Here is a 17,177-nt window from a genome sequence, read left to right on the forward strand (position 1 = left end):
ATAACGTGGGTGCCACAGTGACACATCCAAACAAGCCACATGAACTCAGTACTGGTGCACAACACAAAATTCATTCTACTCATGGGAGGAAACTCTTAGAAGGAACACTTCCCCCAGCCCTTCCCCACCCAAGTTAATGTGACACAAATTGGGTTAATGCAATTGCAGGATAGTTGCTTGAGCGGGGTTTGGTGGGGACCAAACTCATCCCTATTGGCAGGAGGATGGTGGGAAAAGTTCTTAGAGGGGGTCACATGACACCTTTTATTTCTTATCACGTGTTCATCTTGACCACGAGTGTTACCTCCAGAGGCATGGCTAGTGGGGGTCGGGGTGTGGCTAGTGGGGGTCGGGGTGTGGCTAGTGGGGGTCAGGTGGTGTGGCAATGTGTCCCTAATTTTGGTTAAGAAAATATGGTCACCATAACATTACCAGAAATGGGAACAGGGGCCAGATGTAAACCCTAAAAAGGGCATGAAAATTAGTCAAAAACTACATAGTGATGAATGCTATTGAGGTATTTACCACATACGCTTCATGATTTTATAGGTCTCTATCATATGATACGGTCTTGCATGATATTCTTAACAATAAACTAGGCAGATACAACTTAGATGGGGCTACCATAAGATGGGTGCATAACTGGCTAGATAACCATTCTCAGACAGTAGTTATCAACGGTTCACAATCCTGCGGGAAAGCCATAACAAGCGGGGTTCTAAAAGGGTCTGTTTTGGGTCCGGTTCTGTTCAATATCTTCATCAACGATTTAGATATTGGCATAGACAGTACGCTTATTAAGTTTGCAGATGATACAAGGTTGAGAGGGGTTGCAACTGCTCTGGAGGATACAATCATAATTCAAACTGACCTGGACAAACTGGAGAAATGATCTGAGGTAAACAGGATGAAGTTTATTAAAGACAAATGCAAAGTGCTCCACTTAGGAAAGAACAATCCATTTTACATACACAGAATGGGAAGCGACTGTCTGTCTAGGAAGGAGTCCGGCAGAAAGGGATCTAGAGATCATAGTAGACCACAAGCTAAATATGTGTCAACAGTGTGACGCTATTCCAAAAAAAGCAACCATGATTCTGGGATGCATTAACAGGTGTGTTGTGAGACACAATAAATCATTCTTCTACTCTGCACTGGTTAGGCCTCAGTTGGGCTGTGACTAGACTACGTCCCTCTTTCAAAAGAGGGATGTAAATTAGACAGATCAAAATTGCAAATGAAGCCGGGATTTGAATTTCCAGTGCTTCATTTGCACAATGGTGGACGCCTGTTCTTTCAAAAATGGGTATTTCGAAAGTGAAACCGCCATCTAGATGCAGTTCTTTCGAAAAAAAAAAAAACCTTTTTTGAAAGATCCTGTAAATCTCCTTTTTTTTAAAAAACGTGCAGCCGCCATTATGCAAATGAAGCGTGGGAAATTCAAATCCTGGCTTCATTTTCAATTTCAATCTGTCTAATTTACATCCCTCTTTTAAAAGAGGGGTGTAGTTTAGACATGTCCTTGGAGTATTGTGTCCAGTTCTGGGCACCATATTTCAAGAAGGATGTGGAGAAATTGGAGAAGCTCCAGAGAAGAACAACAAGAATGATTAAAAGTCTAGATAACATGAGCTAGGAGGGAAGACTGAAATAATTGGGCTTGTTTAGTTTGGAAAGGAAAAGACTGAGGGGGGACATGATAGCCGTTTTCAGGTATCTAAAAGGGTATCACAAGGAGGAGGAAGAAAACTTGTTCATCTTGGCCTCTGGGGATAGAACAGGAAGCAATGGGCTTAAACTGCAGCAAGGAAGGTTTAGGTTGGCCACTAGGAAAAAGTTCCTAACTGTCATAGTGGGTAAACACTGGAATAAATTGCCTAGGGAGGTTGTGGAATCCCCATCTCTGGAGATATTGAAGAGCAGGTTAGATAAATGTCTATCAGGGATGGTCTAGGCAGTATTTGGTCCTGCCATGAGGGCAGGGGACTGGACTCGATGACCTCTCGAGGTTTCTTCCAGTCCTAGTAGTCTATGATTCTCCATTGGCATGTGCCTTTGCACAAGAGATGTGCTTTTGCGCAAGAGCATCCATGCCAGTGTAGACATTCTCTAGCACAAGAAAGTGCTGATGGCCATTTTAGCCATCGGGCTTTCTTGCGCAAGAAATTCATGTTGCCTGTCTACACTGGCCTCTTGCGCAAGAACAGTTGCGCAAAAGGGCTTATTCCTGAGCGGGAGCATCATAGTTCTTGCACAAGAAGCCCTGATTTCACACATTAGAACGTCAGTGTTCTTGTGCAAGAACTCCCCGCCAGTGTAGACAGGCAGCACGTTTTTGCGCAAAAGCAGCTGCTTTGGCGCAAGATTGCGCCAATGTAGACAAAGCCTTACTGTTGTCTCTTCCATTCCTTGCCATCTGTAACTCGTTCCTTGCCTTGGCTTTCCTGATTTTTGTTCCCATGTAACCTTTCAAGGTGACATGAGCCCCCTCCCTTCTATTTTCTGTGTGTATCCTTTTTAGTTTTTGATAGCTAAAAAGCTTCTTGTGCAGCCACATGGACCTCCTGTTGCTCTTCTAATCTTTCCTCTGTGTTGGAATATCTTGACATTAAGCCCTAGTATTACTTCTTTTAAGAATTGCCAGCCTCCTTGGCTCCTTTTCTTACTAACTGGTCTTACTATTGGACTTTGCCGACTCTTTCCTTGAGTCGGCTGAAATCCACCTTTTGAAATCTAGGCTCCTAGTTTTGCTGTTCTCATGTGCAATTCTATAGGATCTTGATTTCTATCAGATCACTTCTGCCCAAGTTCCTCATCTTCACAACTAGAAATCCTATGGCACCTTAGGGACTAATAAATGTATTAGGTCATGAGCTTTTTAGGGGAAAATCCACTTCATCAGATAAGTTGGAGTGGGTATTACAGAATTTGGGGTATATATAACAGTGAAAGAAGTTACCTGACAATTGTAGGATCAGTGTTAATGAGCAGGGCTTGCTGAGCCGCGGCGAGCCCTGCTCGCCAGCCACGCTGGCCGGTGTTCTGCGCATGTGAAGATCGTTCTGTGCATGCGCAGATCACCCGAACCCAGCTCTTCCGGGATGTAATCTACTCGCCACGGGCAAGTAGATTACATAGATTGTCAAGCCCTGTTAATGAAGATAATTAAGTTAGGCTGGATGTGTATCATTCATTTAATATTTACATTTCCAAAGCATATTCTAAGGCAGGGAAATTGCCTTTGTTGTGTGTTAACCAGTTAAGATCTTTATTCGAGACTAAGATGATAGTATCGAACTTGTAAATGAACTCCAATAAGCAGATAGAAAACTGAATTGTACCCACGAAGGCTCATGATACCATCTATGTGTTTTGTTAGTCTTTAAGGCACTGCTAAACTATTTGTTGCTTTTTAAGTTTTTCCTTAAGAAATTTCATTCTTGCAATTAGGCTCTGCATCATCTTCTTGCCCTGCTTACATGTTTTCTTTTTTTTTTTTCCCCACAGGAAACAAATGTCTTCAAAATATTCCCAGATAGCGTCTCTCTTGTGGCCAGAAGCCACAGCTATTTTTCTAAGGCAAAAGCGAGGGGGAATACAGAAAGCTGTGTGTATGCTGAATAATGTCTTCCTTTTTTATTTCTAGTCCACTCCAGTGTTGCTGTCTATGCTGCCTCTGCCCTTTCCTGTATATTGTCTCTCTGTCTTGAGATAATGTCTTAACGAACTCCTCTGTCGTGCTTGCCCCAGGACCAACATCATATAAGCACAGAACAGAAACAATCCGATCCAGCCTGTGTCCATCTTTGCACATGTCACTTTAGTCTGCTGAGAAACAGAAATGGAAAGCCCAGAACATTCAGGAAGCAAGAGCTGGGTGTTGGGCTGGATGTCAGCCAGTCATTAATGTCATGGGACTGTAAGCGTAGCTGTAGCATGTCTGTGATGAGATTCAATTGTGACATTTTTAAATAAGAAATTTAGTATTTTATTGATGATTTTTTAAAAAATAAAAAAAATCCAATTGTTTTAAATCTTTGATTTTTATCCACCCTGTTCCATATACATGTTAAGAACTTGAAGGCTCTGGGTGTCCCTAAACTTCTGACTGTCAGAAAAGGAGACTGGACAACAGAGAATGGATCACTTGATAAGCTTCCCTGTTCTGTTGATTCTTCAGAAGTGTCTGGTATTTTTGGCTGCTGTCGCAGGACAGGATGCTCAGCTAGGCAGACCATGATCTGATTTGGACACGTTCAAAATATCATGTAGAATCACAGAATCCTAGGGGCTGCAGAGACATCAGGAGTCATCAAGTCCAGCCCCCTGCCCAAAGGAGAACCAACCTCAACTAAATCACCCCAGCCAGGGCTTTGTCAAGCCAGGTCTTAAAAACTTCTAGGGATGGAGATTCCATCCCCCCACAAACTCCCCCCTCCCCAGGGAACCCATCTCCATGCTTACCCACTATCCTAGGGAAAGAGTTTTTCCTAATATCCTACCTAGACCTCCCCCACACTGCCCCTTGAGACCATTGCTCCTCGTTCTGTCATCTGTCACCACTGAAGTAAAGGCTGCTTTCAAATCCCCCCTCACTCTTCGCGTCTGCAGACTAAACAAGCCCAACTGCCTCAGCCTCTCCTCTTAGGTCATATGCTCCAGCCCCCTCATCATTTTGGTTGCCCTCCGCTGGGCCCTCTCCAATGCGCCCACATCCTTTCTGTAGTGGGGGGGCCAAGAACTGGACACAGTACTCCAGATGTGGCCTCATCAGAGCCAAATAAAGGGGAATAAGGACATCTCTGGATCTGCTGGCAATGCCCCTCCTAATGCAACCTAATATGCCATTAGCCTTCTTGGCTACAAGGGCACACTGTTGACTCATATCTAGCTTCTCATCCAATGTAACCCCCAGGTCCTTTTCTGCAGAACTGCTGCTTAGCCAGTCGGTCCCCAGCATGTAACAGTGCTTTCCTACCATAATTTCTGTTACAATGCAATCCAACACCCCAACTATTACACTGCCCTACAGAGTATCCTACTCCAAATGCACATGAGCCCAAGGCACAAAGTTCTAGATTTTCCCTATGCCAGGCAATAATATATAATTGTGGCCCCAGTGCCCCTGCACCTCAGACATTCTTTGCAGTTCACCTTGGCAACGGAAGCTGTAGGTTCTGCTAACACTGCATTGCCATTGACAAATATATCAGACAACTCGGGAACTAAACCAGAAGAGACATGAACATGCCAGAATTATTTTACTGCTGTATCACTTACTTTTCTGTTACTGAGCATCCAGTTTTTCAAGCAATGATCATTTGTCTAATGCAGGCTGCAAACTGCCCAACCAACAGCAGACAGAAAGGGAACTATTAGATGCCATGACTGGCAGCCTGAGGATGGCTGGAGTAACGTGCACAAAGTCCAGGGGTAGCAAACTGTGCCGATATGGGAAAAATTGTGGATTATGTATCAGGAGCGAATAGTAGAAGCCATAGGATGACTGGAAAGTACTAACACACACTGGAAAGAGAAGCCAAGTCACTAACAAAAGCACTATACAACTGTGCTGTTAAGAACTACCTGACAAAGTATAGGACATGATTTGGAACAATAAACCACACCACAGTTACAGATACACAGACATCAGACCAGTTAAATCTACTCAGACAACCCTTACACTATGTACTTTGATGAAACAACATTGCAGATTGCACCGACCTATGAAATCCCAACCCCCGGTGACACGCAACGGACCAAACAACATGTTCACCCGCAGTATTTTAGGGCTGTGAGTGATCATGAGGCAGACCCATAGGATACAGCAGTGGTGGCCTGTGAGATTCAGGAGATCAGACTGGAAGATTTGGTGGTCTCTTCTGGTCTTAATGTCTGTGACACTCAAGACCTATTGGCACTTTCTGGTCAACATTAAGGATGTAAAGGACTAGTCTATTCAATAAACAAATGCTTATTGGATAGTCAGCAGAATTGTCGACTAGTTGCTCCCCATCCCACCAAGTTAGCAAGGGAGAAGAATAGGGGGGTACTTAAAAGCGGCAGCGCTGCTTGGATCCCGGGCTCAGTGTGGCACTGCTGCTTTGAAATGCCAGACCTCAGGCTCCATGCAGCATTTCAAAGCAGCAGCGCCGTGTGGAGCCCAGGATCAGCTGGGGACTGACCCTGGCTTCACGAGGTATGCCAGCTTTGAAACGTACAAGTGGGGGCTCTTGCGCATTTCAAAACATAAGCGCACGCGTGAAGCCTGGGGTCAGCGGGACTTCCCGCCGGCCCTGGGCTCCACGCTGCATTCCCACTTTGAAAAGCACAAAGAACTCCCGCTGGGGCTCTTGTACATTTCAAAGGCAGAACGCAGAAGTGCTTATCGACTAGTCAATGGAAATTCCTTCGACTACTCAACTAGCAAATTAACCGTTACTGAACATCCCTAGTTAACACAGGAATGAGGAAGCAATTCCCCGATCAGCCACAGAGATAGCCCGAAGCCATGCAGCCCCAAGCAGTAGGGCAGGCGCCAGCCAGAACACATGGGACCGTCTCCAGGGCTTATTCCTGCTGCGACTCAGACCACAGAGGCCTGGCTTCTCCATATATCCAGGCAGTGCCAGCAGAGCTTCTGTGGCCAGCCCAGCCCTGCCCCCACCCAGGGACTTACCAAGCTGGCATCACGCACTCTAGGAAGTCCATGGTGCTAATGGTCTTGCAGCCCTTGATGCCATAGGCCACCAGCCACTTGTGCACAGTGCTGAGCGTGAGGCGAGATGGCTGGACAAGCATGCGTAGCTCCTCCAATGACAGGTACTTGCCTGCAGCACAGGAAAAAGACAGCAGCGGTGCCAGGATGAGTTGGGCGAAGCAGGGCAGCTCTGCTGGTAGAGTCCAGCTCTCCCCATCACACAGAGAAACAGGTCCACATTTAAGCCCTTGGGCTCCCAGCAGCAGCTGGAACACAGCATGTTTCACCCCCATGTTGTCAGGCCCTGTTCTTCTCAGTATCTGAACCCAGAAACAACAGCCAAGGCTGGGCAGAGACACACGGCCCAGGGTAGGGGAAGCAGGGGGCAGCTGCATGAGCAGCCCTGCGGCCCTCTGGAAGAACCCCTCAGGCCCCACTCTCTCGATGGGAGTTACCATACTGAGGTGAATCGAGGTCCGAGACACTCCCCACCAGCTTCGCCAGCTGCTCCACGTTCTGCTGCCTGAGGGCAAAGATCAACACGAGCTCATCCGAGGGGGCGACCCGTCCCACATGGCTCCATCCCTTAGGGATCCTGAGGGGAAAGAAGATGCTGTGGTGACCTGGCAGGATCCAAACAGCATGAGCACAGATAGCGCCAGGCAGAAACAAACCAGCTCAAGGGGCACCCTATTTACGTTTGCATATGTGTTGTGGGGGACCCCCAAAACTGTTCCTGCTTAGGACCCGGGTGGGTTAGCACTGTGGGGGTGGGGGGATTTGCAGTTACACTGCGAGACCCATGACCCCCACATTCCTTATTCCCCCGCCCGGGAAACTTCTCCCCCCCACTCCCTGAGCCAAGGACCACCCCTCCGCCAACTGGCTATTCTAGGTGAAAAGGGACCGAGTGGGCGGCAGGAGGGGACAAAGAATGTCAGTGGGGTTGGGAAGGCCTTCGGGCGTTCAGTCCCTGCTCACCGGGCAGCACTTACTGGAGACTGTGATCCTCCTCTGGGGCCCATCCCTGCGCTTGGCACCACCAGGCCACAAGACTCACAGAAAACGCCAGCAGGAACCTGCCTCTGCCAGGACAGTGGACGGCATCAGGGCTTGAGGAGGGAAACCCCCAAGACTCTGCAGCTCCTCCCCCACCCCCACACCTGCAAGGGAGACACGCTCACAGACCCCGCAGCCCTTCCCCCCACGCCAAGGGGACCCCCTCCTCTCTGAGACGCCTCACTTCCCCCTCCTCACAGCCCTTCCCCCCCCCGCCAAGGAGACCCCTCCTCTCTCAGACGCCTCACTTCCCCCTCCTCACAGCCCTTCCCCCCCCGCCAAGGGGACCCCTCCCCTCTGAGACGCCTCACTTCCCCCTCCTCACAGCCCTTCCCCCCCCGCCAAGGAGACCCCTCCCCTCTGAGACGCCTCACTTCCCCCTCCTCACAGCCCTTCCCCCCCCGCCAAGGAGACCCCTCCTCTCTCAGACGCCTCACTTCCCCCTCCTCACAGCCCTTCCCCCTCCCGCCAAGGAGACCCCTCCTCTCTCAGACGCCTCACTTCCCCTCCTCACAGCCCTTCCCCCCCCGCCAAGGATACCCCTCCTCTCTCAGACGCCTCACTTCCCCCTCCTCACAGCCCTTCCCCCCCCGCCAAGGAGACCCCTCCTCTCTGAGACGCCTCACTTCCCCCTCCTCACAGCCCTTCCCCCTCCCGCCAAGGAGACCCCTCCTCTCTCAGACGCCTCACTTCCCCCTCCTCACAGCCCTTCCCCCTCCCGCCAAGGAGACCCCTCCTCTCTCAGACGCCTCACTTCCCCCTCCTCACAGCCCTTCCCCCTCCCGCCAAGGAGACCCCTCCTCTCTCAGACGCCTCACTTCCCCCTCCTCACAGCCCTTCCCCCCCCCGCCAAGGATACCCCTCCTCTCTCAGACGCCTCACTTCCCCCTCCTCACAGCCCTTCCCCCCCCCGCCAAGGAGACCCCTCCTCTCTGAGACGCCTCACTTCCCCCTCCTCACAGCCCTTCCCCCCCCCCGCCAAGGAGACCCCTCCTCTCTCAGACGCCTCACTTCCCCCTCCTCACAGCCCTTCCCCCCCCGCCAAGGAGACCCCTCCTCTCTCAGACGCCTCACTTCCCCCTCCTCACAGCCCTTCCCCCCCCCGCCAAGGAGACCCCTCCTCTCTGAGACGCCTCACTTCCCCCTCCTCACAGCCCTTCCCCCCCCCCGCCAAGGAGACCCCTCCTCTCTCAGACGCCTCACTTCCCCCTCCTCACAGCCCTTCCCCCCCCCGCCAAGGAGACCCCTCCTCTCTGAGACGCCTCACTTCCCCTCCTCACAGCCCTTCCCCCCCCCGCCAAGGAGACCCCTCCCCTCTGAGACGCCTCACTTCCCCCTCCTCACAGCCCTTCCCCCCCCGCCAAGGAGACCCCTCCTCTCTGAGACGCCTCACTTCCCCTCCTCACAGCCCTTCCCCCCCCGCCAAGGAGACCCCTCCCCTCTGAGACGCCTCACTTCCCCCTCCTCACAGCCCTTCCCCCCCCCGCCAAGGAGACCCCTCCTCTCTCAGACGCCTCACTTCCCCCTCCTCACAGCCCTTCCCCCCCCCCGCCAAGGAGACCCCTCCTCTCTGAGACGCCTCACTTCCCCCTCCTCACAGCCCTTCCCCCCCCGCCAAGGAGACCCCTCCTCTCTCAGACGCCTCACTTCCCCCTCCTCACAGCCCTTCCCCCCCCCCGCCAAGGAGACCCCTCCTCTCTCAGACGCCTCACTTCCCCCTCCTCACAGCCCTTCCCCCCCCGCCAAGGAGACCCCTCCTCTCTCAGACGCCTCACTTCCCCCTCCTCACAGCCCTTCCCCCCCCCGCCAAGGAGACCCCTCCTCTCTCAGACGCCTCACTTCCCCCTCCTCACAGCCCTTCCCCCCCCCCGCCAAGGAGACCCCTCCTCTCTCAGACGCCTCACTTCCCCTCCTCACAGCCCTTCCCCCCCCGCCAAGGAGACCCCTCCTCTCTGAGACGCCTCACTTCCCCCTCCTCACAGCCCTTACCCCCCCGCCAAGGAGACCCCTCCTCTCTGAGACGCCTCACTTCCCCTCCTCACAGCCCTTCCCCCCCCCCACCAAGGAGACCCCTCCCCTCTGAGACGCCTCACTTCCCCCTCCTCACAGCCCTTCCCCCCCCCGCCAAGGAGACCCCTCCTCTCTCAGACGCCTCACTTCCCCCTCCTCACAGCCCTTCCCCCCCCGCCAAGGAGACCCCTCCCCTCTGAGACGCCTCACTTCCCCCTCCTCACAGCCCTTCCCCCCCCCCGCCAAGGAGACCCCTCCCCTCTGAGACGCCTCACTTCCCCTCCTCACAGCCCTTCCCCCCCCCCGCCAAGGAGACCCCTCCCCTCTGAGACGCCTCACTTCCCCCTCCTCACAGCCCTTCCCCCCCCCGCCAAGGAGACCCCTCCTCTCTCAGACGCCTCACTTCCCCTCCTCAAAGCCCTTCCCCCCCCCGCCAAGGAGACCCCTCCTCTCTGAGACGCCTCACTTCCCCCTCCTCACAGCCCTTCCCCCCCCCGCCAAGGAGACCCCTCCCCTCTGAGACGCCTCACTTCCCCCTCCTCACAGCCCTTCCCCCCCCGCCAAGGAGACCCCTCCCCTCTGAGACGCCTCACTTCCCCTCCTCACAGCCCTTCCCCCCCCCGCCAAGGAGACCCCTCCTCTCTCAGACGCCTCACTTCCCCTCCTCACAGCCCTTCCCCCCCCCGCCAAGGAGACCCCTCCCCTCTGAGACGCCTCACTTCCCCTCCTCACAGCCCTTCCCCCCCCGCCAAGGAGACCCCTCCTCTCTCAGACGCCTCACTTCCCCCTCCTCACAGCCCTTCCCCCCCCCGCCAAGGAGACCCCTCCTCTCTCAGACGCCTCACTTCCCCTCCTCACAGCCCTTCCCCCCCCCGCCAAGGAGACCCCTCCCCTCTGAGACGCCTCACTTCCCCCTCCTCACAGCCCTTCCCCCCCCCCCGCCAAGGAGACCCCTCCTCTCTGAGACGCCTCACTTCCCCTCCTCACAGCCCTTCCCCCCCCCGCCAAGGAGACCCCTCCCCTCTGAGACGCCTCACTTCCCCCTCCTCACAGCCCTTCCCCCCCCCCGCCAAGGAGACCCCTCCTCTCTCAGACGCCTCACTTCCCCCTCCTCACAGCCCTTCCACCCCCCGCCAAGGAGACCCCTCCCCTCTGAGACGCCTCACTTCCCCCTCCTCACAGCCCTTCCCCCCCCCCCCCCCCGCCAAGGAGACCCCTCCCCTCTGAGACGCCTCACTTCCCCTCCTCACAGCCCTTCCCCCCCCCGCCAAGGAGACCCCTCCCCTCTGAGACGCCTCACTTCCCCCTCCTCACAGCCCTTCCCCCCCCCCGCCAAGGAGACCCCTCCTCTCTCAGACGCCTCACTTCCCCTCCTCACAGCCCTTCCCCCCCCCGCCAAGGAGACCCCTCCCCTCTGAGACGCCTCACTTCCCCCTCCTCACAGCCCTTCCCCCCCCCCGCCAAGGAGACCCCTCCCCTCTGAGACGCCTCACTTCCCCCTCCTCACAGCCCTTCCCCCCCCGCCAAGGAGACCCCTCCCCTCTGAGACGCCTCACTTCCCCTCCTCACAGCCCTTCCCCCCCCGCCAAGGAGACCCCTCCTCTCTCAGACGCCTCACTTCCCCTCCTCACAGCCCTTCCCCCCCCCCCGCCAAGGAGACCCCTCCTCTCTGAGACGCCTCACTTCCCCCTCCTCACAGCCCTTCCCCCTCCCGCCAAGGATACCCCTCCTCTCTCAGACGCCTCACTTCCCCCTCCTCACAGCCCTTCCCCCCCCCCGCCAAGGAGACCCCTCCCCTCTGAGACGCCTCACTTCCCCCTCCTCACAGCCCTTCCCCCCCCCGCCAAGGAGACCCCTCCCCTCTGAGACGCCTCACTTCCCCTCCTCACAGCCCTTCCCCCCCCCGCCAAGGAGACCCCTCCTCTCTGAGACGCCTCACTTCCCCCTCCTCACAGCCCTTCCCCCCCCCCGCCAAGGAGACCCCTCCCCTCTGAGACGCCTCACTTCCCCTCCTCACAGCCCTTCCCCCCCCCGCCAAGGAGACCCCTCCCCTCTGAGACGCCTCACTTCCCCCTCCTCACAGCCCTTCCCCCCCCGCCAAGGAGACCCCTCCTCTCTGAGACGCCTCACTTCCCCCTCCTCACAGCCCTTCCCCCCCCCGCCAAGGAGACCCCTCCTCTCTCAGACGCCTCACTTCCCCTCCTCACAGCCCTTCCCCCCCCCGCCAAGGAGACCCCTCCCCTCTGAGACGCCTCACTTCCCCTCCTCACAGCCCTTCCCCCCCCCCCGCCAAGGAGACCGCTCCCCTCTGAGACGCCTCACTTCCCCCTCCTCACAGCCCTTCCCCCCCCCGCCAAGGAGACCCCTCCTCTCTGAGACGCCTCACTTCCCCCTCCTCACAGCCCTTCCCCCCCCGCCAAGGAGACCCCTCCTCTCTGAGACGCCTCACTTCCCCCTCCTCACAGCCCTTCCCCCCCCCGCCAAGGAGACCCCTCCTCTCTCAGACGCCTCACTTCCCCCTCCTCACAGCCCTTCCCCCCCCGCCAAGGAGACCCCTCCTCTCTCAGACGCCTCACTTCCCCCTCCTCACAGCCCTTCCCCCCCCCGCCAAGGAGACCCCTCCTCTCTCAGACGCCTCACTTCCCCTCCTCACAGCCCTTCCCCCCCCCGCCAAGGAGACCCCTCCTCTCTCAGACGCCTCACTTCCCCTCCTCAAAGCCCTTCCCCCCCCCGCCAAGGAGACCCCTCCTCTCTGAGACGCCTCACTTCCCCCTCCTCACAGCCCTTCCCCCCCCCCGCCAAGGAGACCCCTCCCCTCTGAGACGCCTCACTTCCCCCTCCTCACAGCCCTTCCCCCCCCCCGCCAAGGAGACCCCTCCCCTCTGAGACGCCTCACTTCCCCTCCTCACAGCCCTTCCCCCCCCCGCCAAGGAGACCCCTCCTCTCTCAGACGCCTCACTTCCCCTCCTCACAGCCCTTCCCCCCCCCCGCCAAGGAGACCCCTCCCCTCTGAGACGCCTCACTTCCCCTCCTCACAGCCCTTCCCCCCCCGCCAAGGAGACCCCTCCCCTCTGAGACGCCTCACTTCCCCTCCTCACAGCCCTTCCCCCCCCCGCCAAGGAGACCCCTCCCCTCTGAGACGCCTCACTTCCCCCTCCTCACAGCCCTTCCCCCCCCCGCCAAGGAGACCCCTCCTCTCTGAGACGCCTCACTTCCCCCTCCTCACAGCCCTTCCCCCCCCCGCCAAGGAGACCCCTCCTCTCTCAGACGCCTCACTTCCCCTCCTCACAGCCCTTCCCCCCCCCGCCAAGGAGACCCCTCCCCTCTGAGACGCCTCACTTCCCCTCCTCACAGCCCTTCCCCCCCCCCCGCCAAGGAGACCGCTCCCCTCTGAGACGCCTCACTTCCCCCTCCTCACAGCCCTTCCCCCCCCCCGCCAAGGAGACCCCTCCTCTCTGAGACGCCTCACTTCCCCCTCCTCACAGCCCTTCCCCCCCCGCCAAGGAGACCCCTCCTCTCTGAGACGCCTCACTTCCCCCTCCTCACAGCCCTTCCCCCCCCCGCCAAGGAGACCCCTCCTCTCTCAGACGCCTCACTTCCCCTCCTCACAGCCCTTCCCCCCCCCGCCAAGGAGACCCCTCCTCTCTCAGACGCCTCACTTCCCCCTCCTCACAGCCCTTCCCCCCCCGCCAAGGAGACCCCTCCTCTCTCAGACGCCTCACTTCCCCTCCTCACAGCCCTTCCCCCCCCCGCCAAGGAGACCCCTCCTCTCTCAGACGCCTCACTTCCCCTCCTCACAGCCCTTCCCCCCCCCGCCAAGGAGACCCCTCCTCTCTCAGACGCCTCACTTCCCCCTCCTCACAGCCCTTCCCCCCCCGCCAAGGAGACCCCTCCTCTCTCAGACGCCTCACTTCCCCCTCCTCACAGCCCTTCCCCCCCCCCCGCCAAGGAGACCCCTCCCCTCTGAGACGCCTCACTTCCCCTCCTCACAGCCCTTCCCCCCCCCGCCAAGGAGACCCCTCCCCTCTGAGACGCCTCACTTCCCCCTCCTCACAGCCCTTCCCCCCCCGCCAAGGAGACCCCTCCTCTCTGAGACGCCTCACTTCCCCCTCCTCACAGCCCTTCCCCCCCCGCCAAGGAGACCCCTCCCCTCTGAGACGCCTCACTTCCCCCTCCTCACAGCCCTTCCCCCCCCCCGCCAAGGAGACCCCTCCCCTCTGAGACGCCTCACTTCCCCCTCCTCACAGCCCTTCCCCCCCCCGCCAAGGAGACCCCTCCTCTCTGAGACGCCTCACTTCCCCTCCTCACAGCCCTTCCCCCCCCCCGCCAAGGAGACCCCTCCTCTCTGAGACGCCTCACTTCCCCCTCCTCACAGCCCTTCCCCCCCCCCGCCAAGGAGACCCCTCCTCTCTCAGACGCCTCACTTCCCCTCCTCACAGCCCTTCCCCCCCCCCGCCAAGGAGACCCCTCCCCTCTGAGACGCCTCACTTCCCCCTCCTCACAGCCCTTCCCCCCCCCGCCAAGGAGACCCCTCCTCTCTCAGACGCCTCACTTCCCCCTCCTCACAGCCCTTCCCCCCCCCCGCCAAGGAGACCCCTCCTCTCTGAGACGCCTCACTTCCCCTCCTCACAGCCCTTCCCCCCCCCCGCCAAGGAGACCCCTCCCCTCTGAGACGCCTCACTTCCCCCTCCTCACAGCCCTTCCCCCCCCCGCCAAGGAGACCCCTCCCCTCTGAGACGCCTCACTTCCCCTCCTCACAGCCCTTCCCCCCCCCCGCCAAGGAGACCCCTCCTCTCTCAGACGCCTCACTTCCCCTCCTCACAGCCCTTCCCCCCCCCGCCAAGGAGACCCCTCCCCTCTGAGACGCCTCACTTCCCCCTCCTCACAGCCCTTCCCCCCCCCGCCAAGGAGACCCCTCCCCTCTGAGACGCCTCACTTCCCCCTCCTCACAGCCCTTCCCCCCTCCGCCAAGGAGACCCCTCCTCTCTGAGACGCCTCACTTCCCCCTCCTCACAGCCCTTCCCCCTACCGCCAAGGAGACCCCTCCCCTCTGAGACGCCTCACTTCCCCTCCTCACAGCCCTTCCCCCCCCCGCCAAGGAGACCCCTCCTCTCTCAGACGCCTCACTTCCCCGTCCTCACAGCCCTTCCCCCCTCCGCCAAGGAGACCCCTCCTCTCTGAGACGCCTCACTTCCCCCTCCTCACAGCCCTTCCCCCCCCCCGCCAAGGAGACCCCTCCTCTCTCAGACGCCTCACTTCCCCTCCTCACAGCCCTTCCCCCCCCGCCAAGGAGACCCCCTCCTCTCTCAGACGCCTCACTTCCCCCTCCTCACAGCCCTTCCCCCCCCCCGCCAAGGAGACCCCTCCTCTCTCAGACGCCTCACTTCCCCTCCTCACAGCCCTTCCCCCCCCCGCCAAGGAGACCCCTCCTCTCTGAGACGCCTCACTTCCCCCTCCTCACAGCCCTTCCCCCCCCCGCCAAGGAGACCCCTCCTCTCTCAGACGCCTCACTTCCCCCTCCTCACAGCCCTTCCCCCCCCGCCAAGGAGACCCCTCCTCTCTCAGACGCCTCACTTCCCCCTCCTCACAGCCCTTCCCCCCCCCGCCAAGGAGACCCCTCCCCTCTGAGACGCCTCACTTCCCCCTCCTCACAGCCCTTCCCCCCCCCCGCCAAGGAGACCCCTCCCCTCTGAGACGCCTCACTTCCCCCTCCTCACAGCCCTTCCCCCCCCCGCCAAGGAGACCCCTCCCCTCTGAGACGCCTCACTTCCCCCTCCTCACAGCCCTTCCCCCCCCCGCCAAGGAGACCCCTCCCCTCTGAGACGCCTCACTTCCCCCTCCTCACAGCCCTTCCCCCCCCCGCCAAGGAGACCCCTCCTCTCTCAGACGCCTCACTTCCCCCTCCTCACAGCCCTTCCCCCCCCCCGCCAAGGAGACCCCTCCTCTCTGAGACGCCTCACTTCCCCTCCTCACAGCCCTTCCCCCCCCCGCCAAGGAGACCCCTCCCCTCTGAGACGCCTCACTTCCCCTCCTCACAGCCCTTCCCCCCCCGCCAAGGAGACCCCTCCCCTCTGAGACGCCTCACTTCCCCTCCTCACAGCCCTTCCCCCCCCCGCCAAGGAGACCCCTCCTCTCTCAGACGCCTCACTTCCCCCTCCTCACAGCCCTTCCCCCCCCCCCCCCCCCGCCAAGGGGACCCCTCCTCTCTGAGACGCCTCACTTCCCCTCCCCACAGCCCTTCCCCCCCCCCGCCAAGGAGACCCCTCCTCTCTCAGACGCCTCACTTCCCCCTCCTCACAGCCCTTCCCCCCCCCGCCAAGGAGACCCCTCCCCTCTGAGACGCCTCACTTCCCCCTCCTCACAGCCCTTCCCCCCCCCGCCAAGGAGACCCCTCCTCTCTGAGACGCCTCACTTCCCCCTCCTCACAGCCCTTCCCCCCCCCGCCAAGGAGACCCCTCCCCTCTGAGACGCCTCACTTCCCCTCCCCCCACAGACTCCGCTCCCAGAGGGGAGACCCCTCCCCCACCAGACCCCCCCGCTACCGCGCCGTGGCTTCCATCCCGGACTCGGAGTCACGTGCCCAGTGGGTCACATGACCCGAGAACGCCCAGCGAGGAACCAGGCGCTGGAGTCACATGACAGGAGGCCGCTCGTTCGGCCCCGCCCCTGCCCGGTGGGGGTCGCTGTCGAGTTTGCAGGGGCGGAGCGCAGCGGGCAGGGGGCGGGGTCACGGTCCGGTGAGGGCAGTTCGCCCCTCCCCCCTCCTTCGCCCCTCCCCCTCCGCCCGCATCCCCTCCCCCGCCAGCTCCACCCTTCCCCCACCCGCATCCCCTCCCCCACCTCTGCCCCCCCCAACGTCCCACCCATATCCCCCGTCCCCACCTCCACCCATCCCCCGCCAGCTCCACCCTTCCCCCACCCGCATCCCCTCCCCCACCTCTGCCCCCCCAACGTCCCACCCATATCCCGTCCCCACCTCCACCCATCCCCCGCCAGCTCCACCCTTCCCCCACCCGCATCCCCTCCCCCACCTCTGCCCCCCAACGTCCCACCCATATCCCGTCCCCACCTCCACCCATCCCCTGCCAGCTCCATCCTTCCCCCACCCGCATCCCCTCCCCCACCTCTGCCCCCCCCAGCGTCCCACCCATATCCCGTCCCCACCTCCACCCATCCCCTGCCAGCTCCACCCTTCCCCCACCCGCATCCCCTCCCCCACCTCTGCCCCCCCCCCCTCCCCCAACGTCCCACCCATATCCCGTCCCCACCTCCACCCATCCCCTGCCAGCTCCATCCTTCCCCCACCCGCATCCCCTCCCCCACCTCTGCCCCCCCAACGTCCCACCCATATCCCGTCCCCACCTCCACCCATCCCCCGCCAGCTCCATCCTTCCCCCACCCGCATCCC

At 59.2% G+C, this 17,177-nt stretch overlaps 1 protein-coding gene across 2 annotated transcripts in view; it reads right to left on the reverse strand.

Annotated features, from left to right (window-relative positions):
• TPP1 (tripeptidyl peptidase 1) overlaps positions 1 to 16,457 on the reverse strand; it is a 44,527-nt gene extending 28,070 nt beyond the window's left edge. The window contains exons 1-4 of one of the 2 annotated variants that reach the window (XM_075917303.2): positions 16,312 to 16,457; positions 7,696 to 7,785; positions 7,156 to 7,295; positions 6,680 to 6,830 (exon numbers count right to left, since the gene is read on the reverse strand). In XM_075917303.2, the coding sequence (XP_075773418.2) occupies positions 6,680 to 6,830; positions 7,156 to 7,295; positions 7,696 to 7,785; positions 16,312 to 16,328 (398 nt within the window). In that variant the 5' untranslated portion in view covers positions 16,329 to 16,457. The remainder of the gene's footprint in view (positions 1 to 6,679; positions 6,831 to 7,155; positions 7,296 to 7,695; positions 7,786 to 16,311) is intronic. The other variant, XM_075917304.2, reaches the window with a different exon arrangement.
• Between the last annotated feature and the right edge of the window lie 720 nt (positions 16,458 to 17,177).

The sequence above is a fragment of the Pelodiscus sinensis genome, chromosome 1 (genome assembly GCF_052426305.1).
Source record: "Pelodiscus sinensis isolate ZL-2025 chromosome 1, ASM5242630v1, whole genome shotgun sequence".
Taxonomy (NCBI): domain Eukaryota; kingdom Metazoa; phylum Chordata; order Testudines; family Trionychidae; genus Pelodiscus; species Pelodiscus sinensis.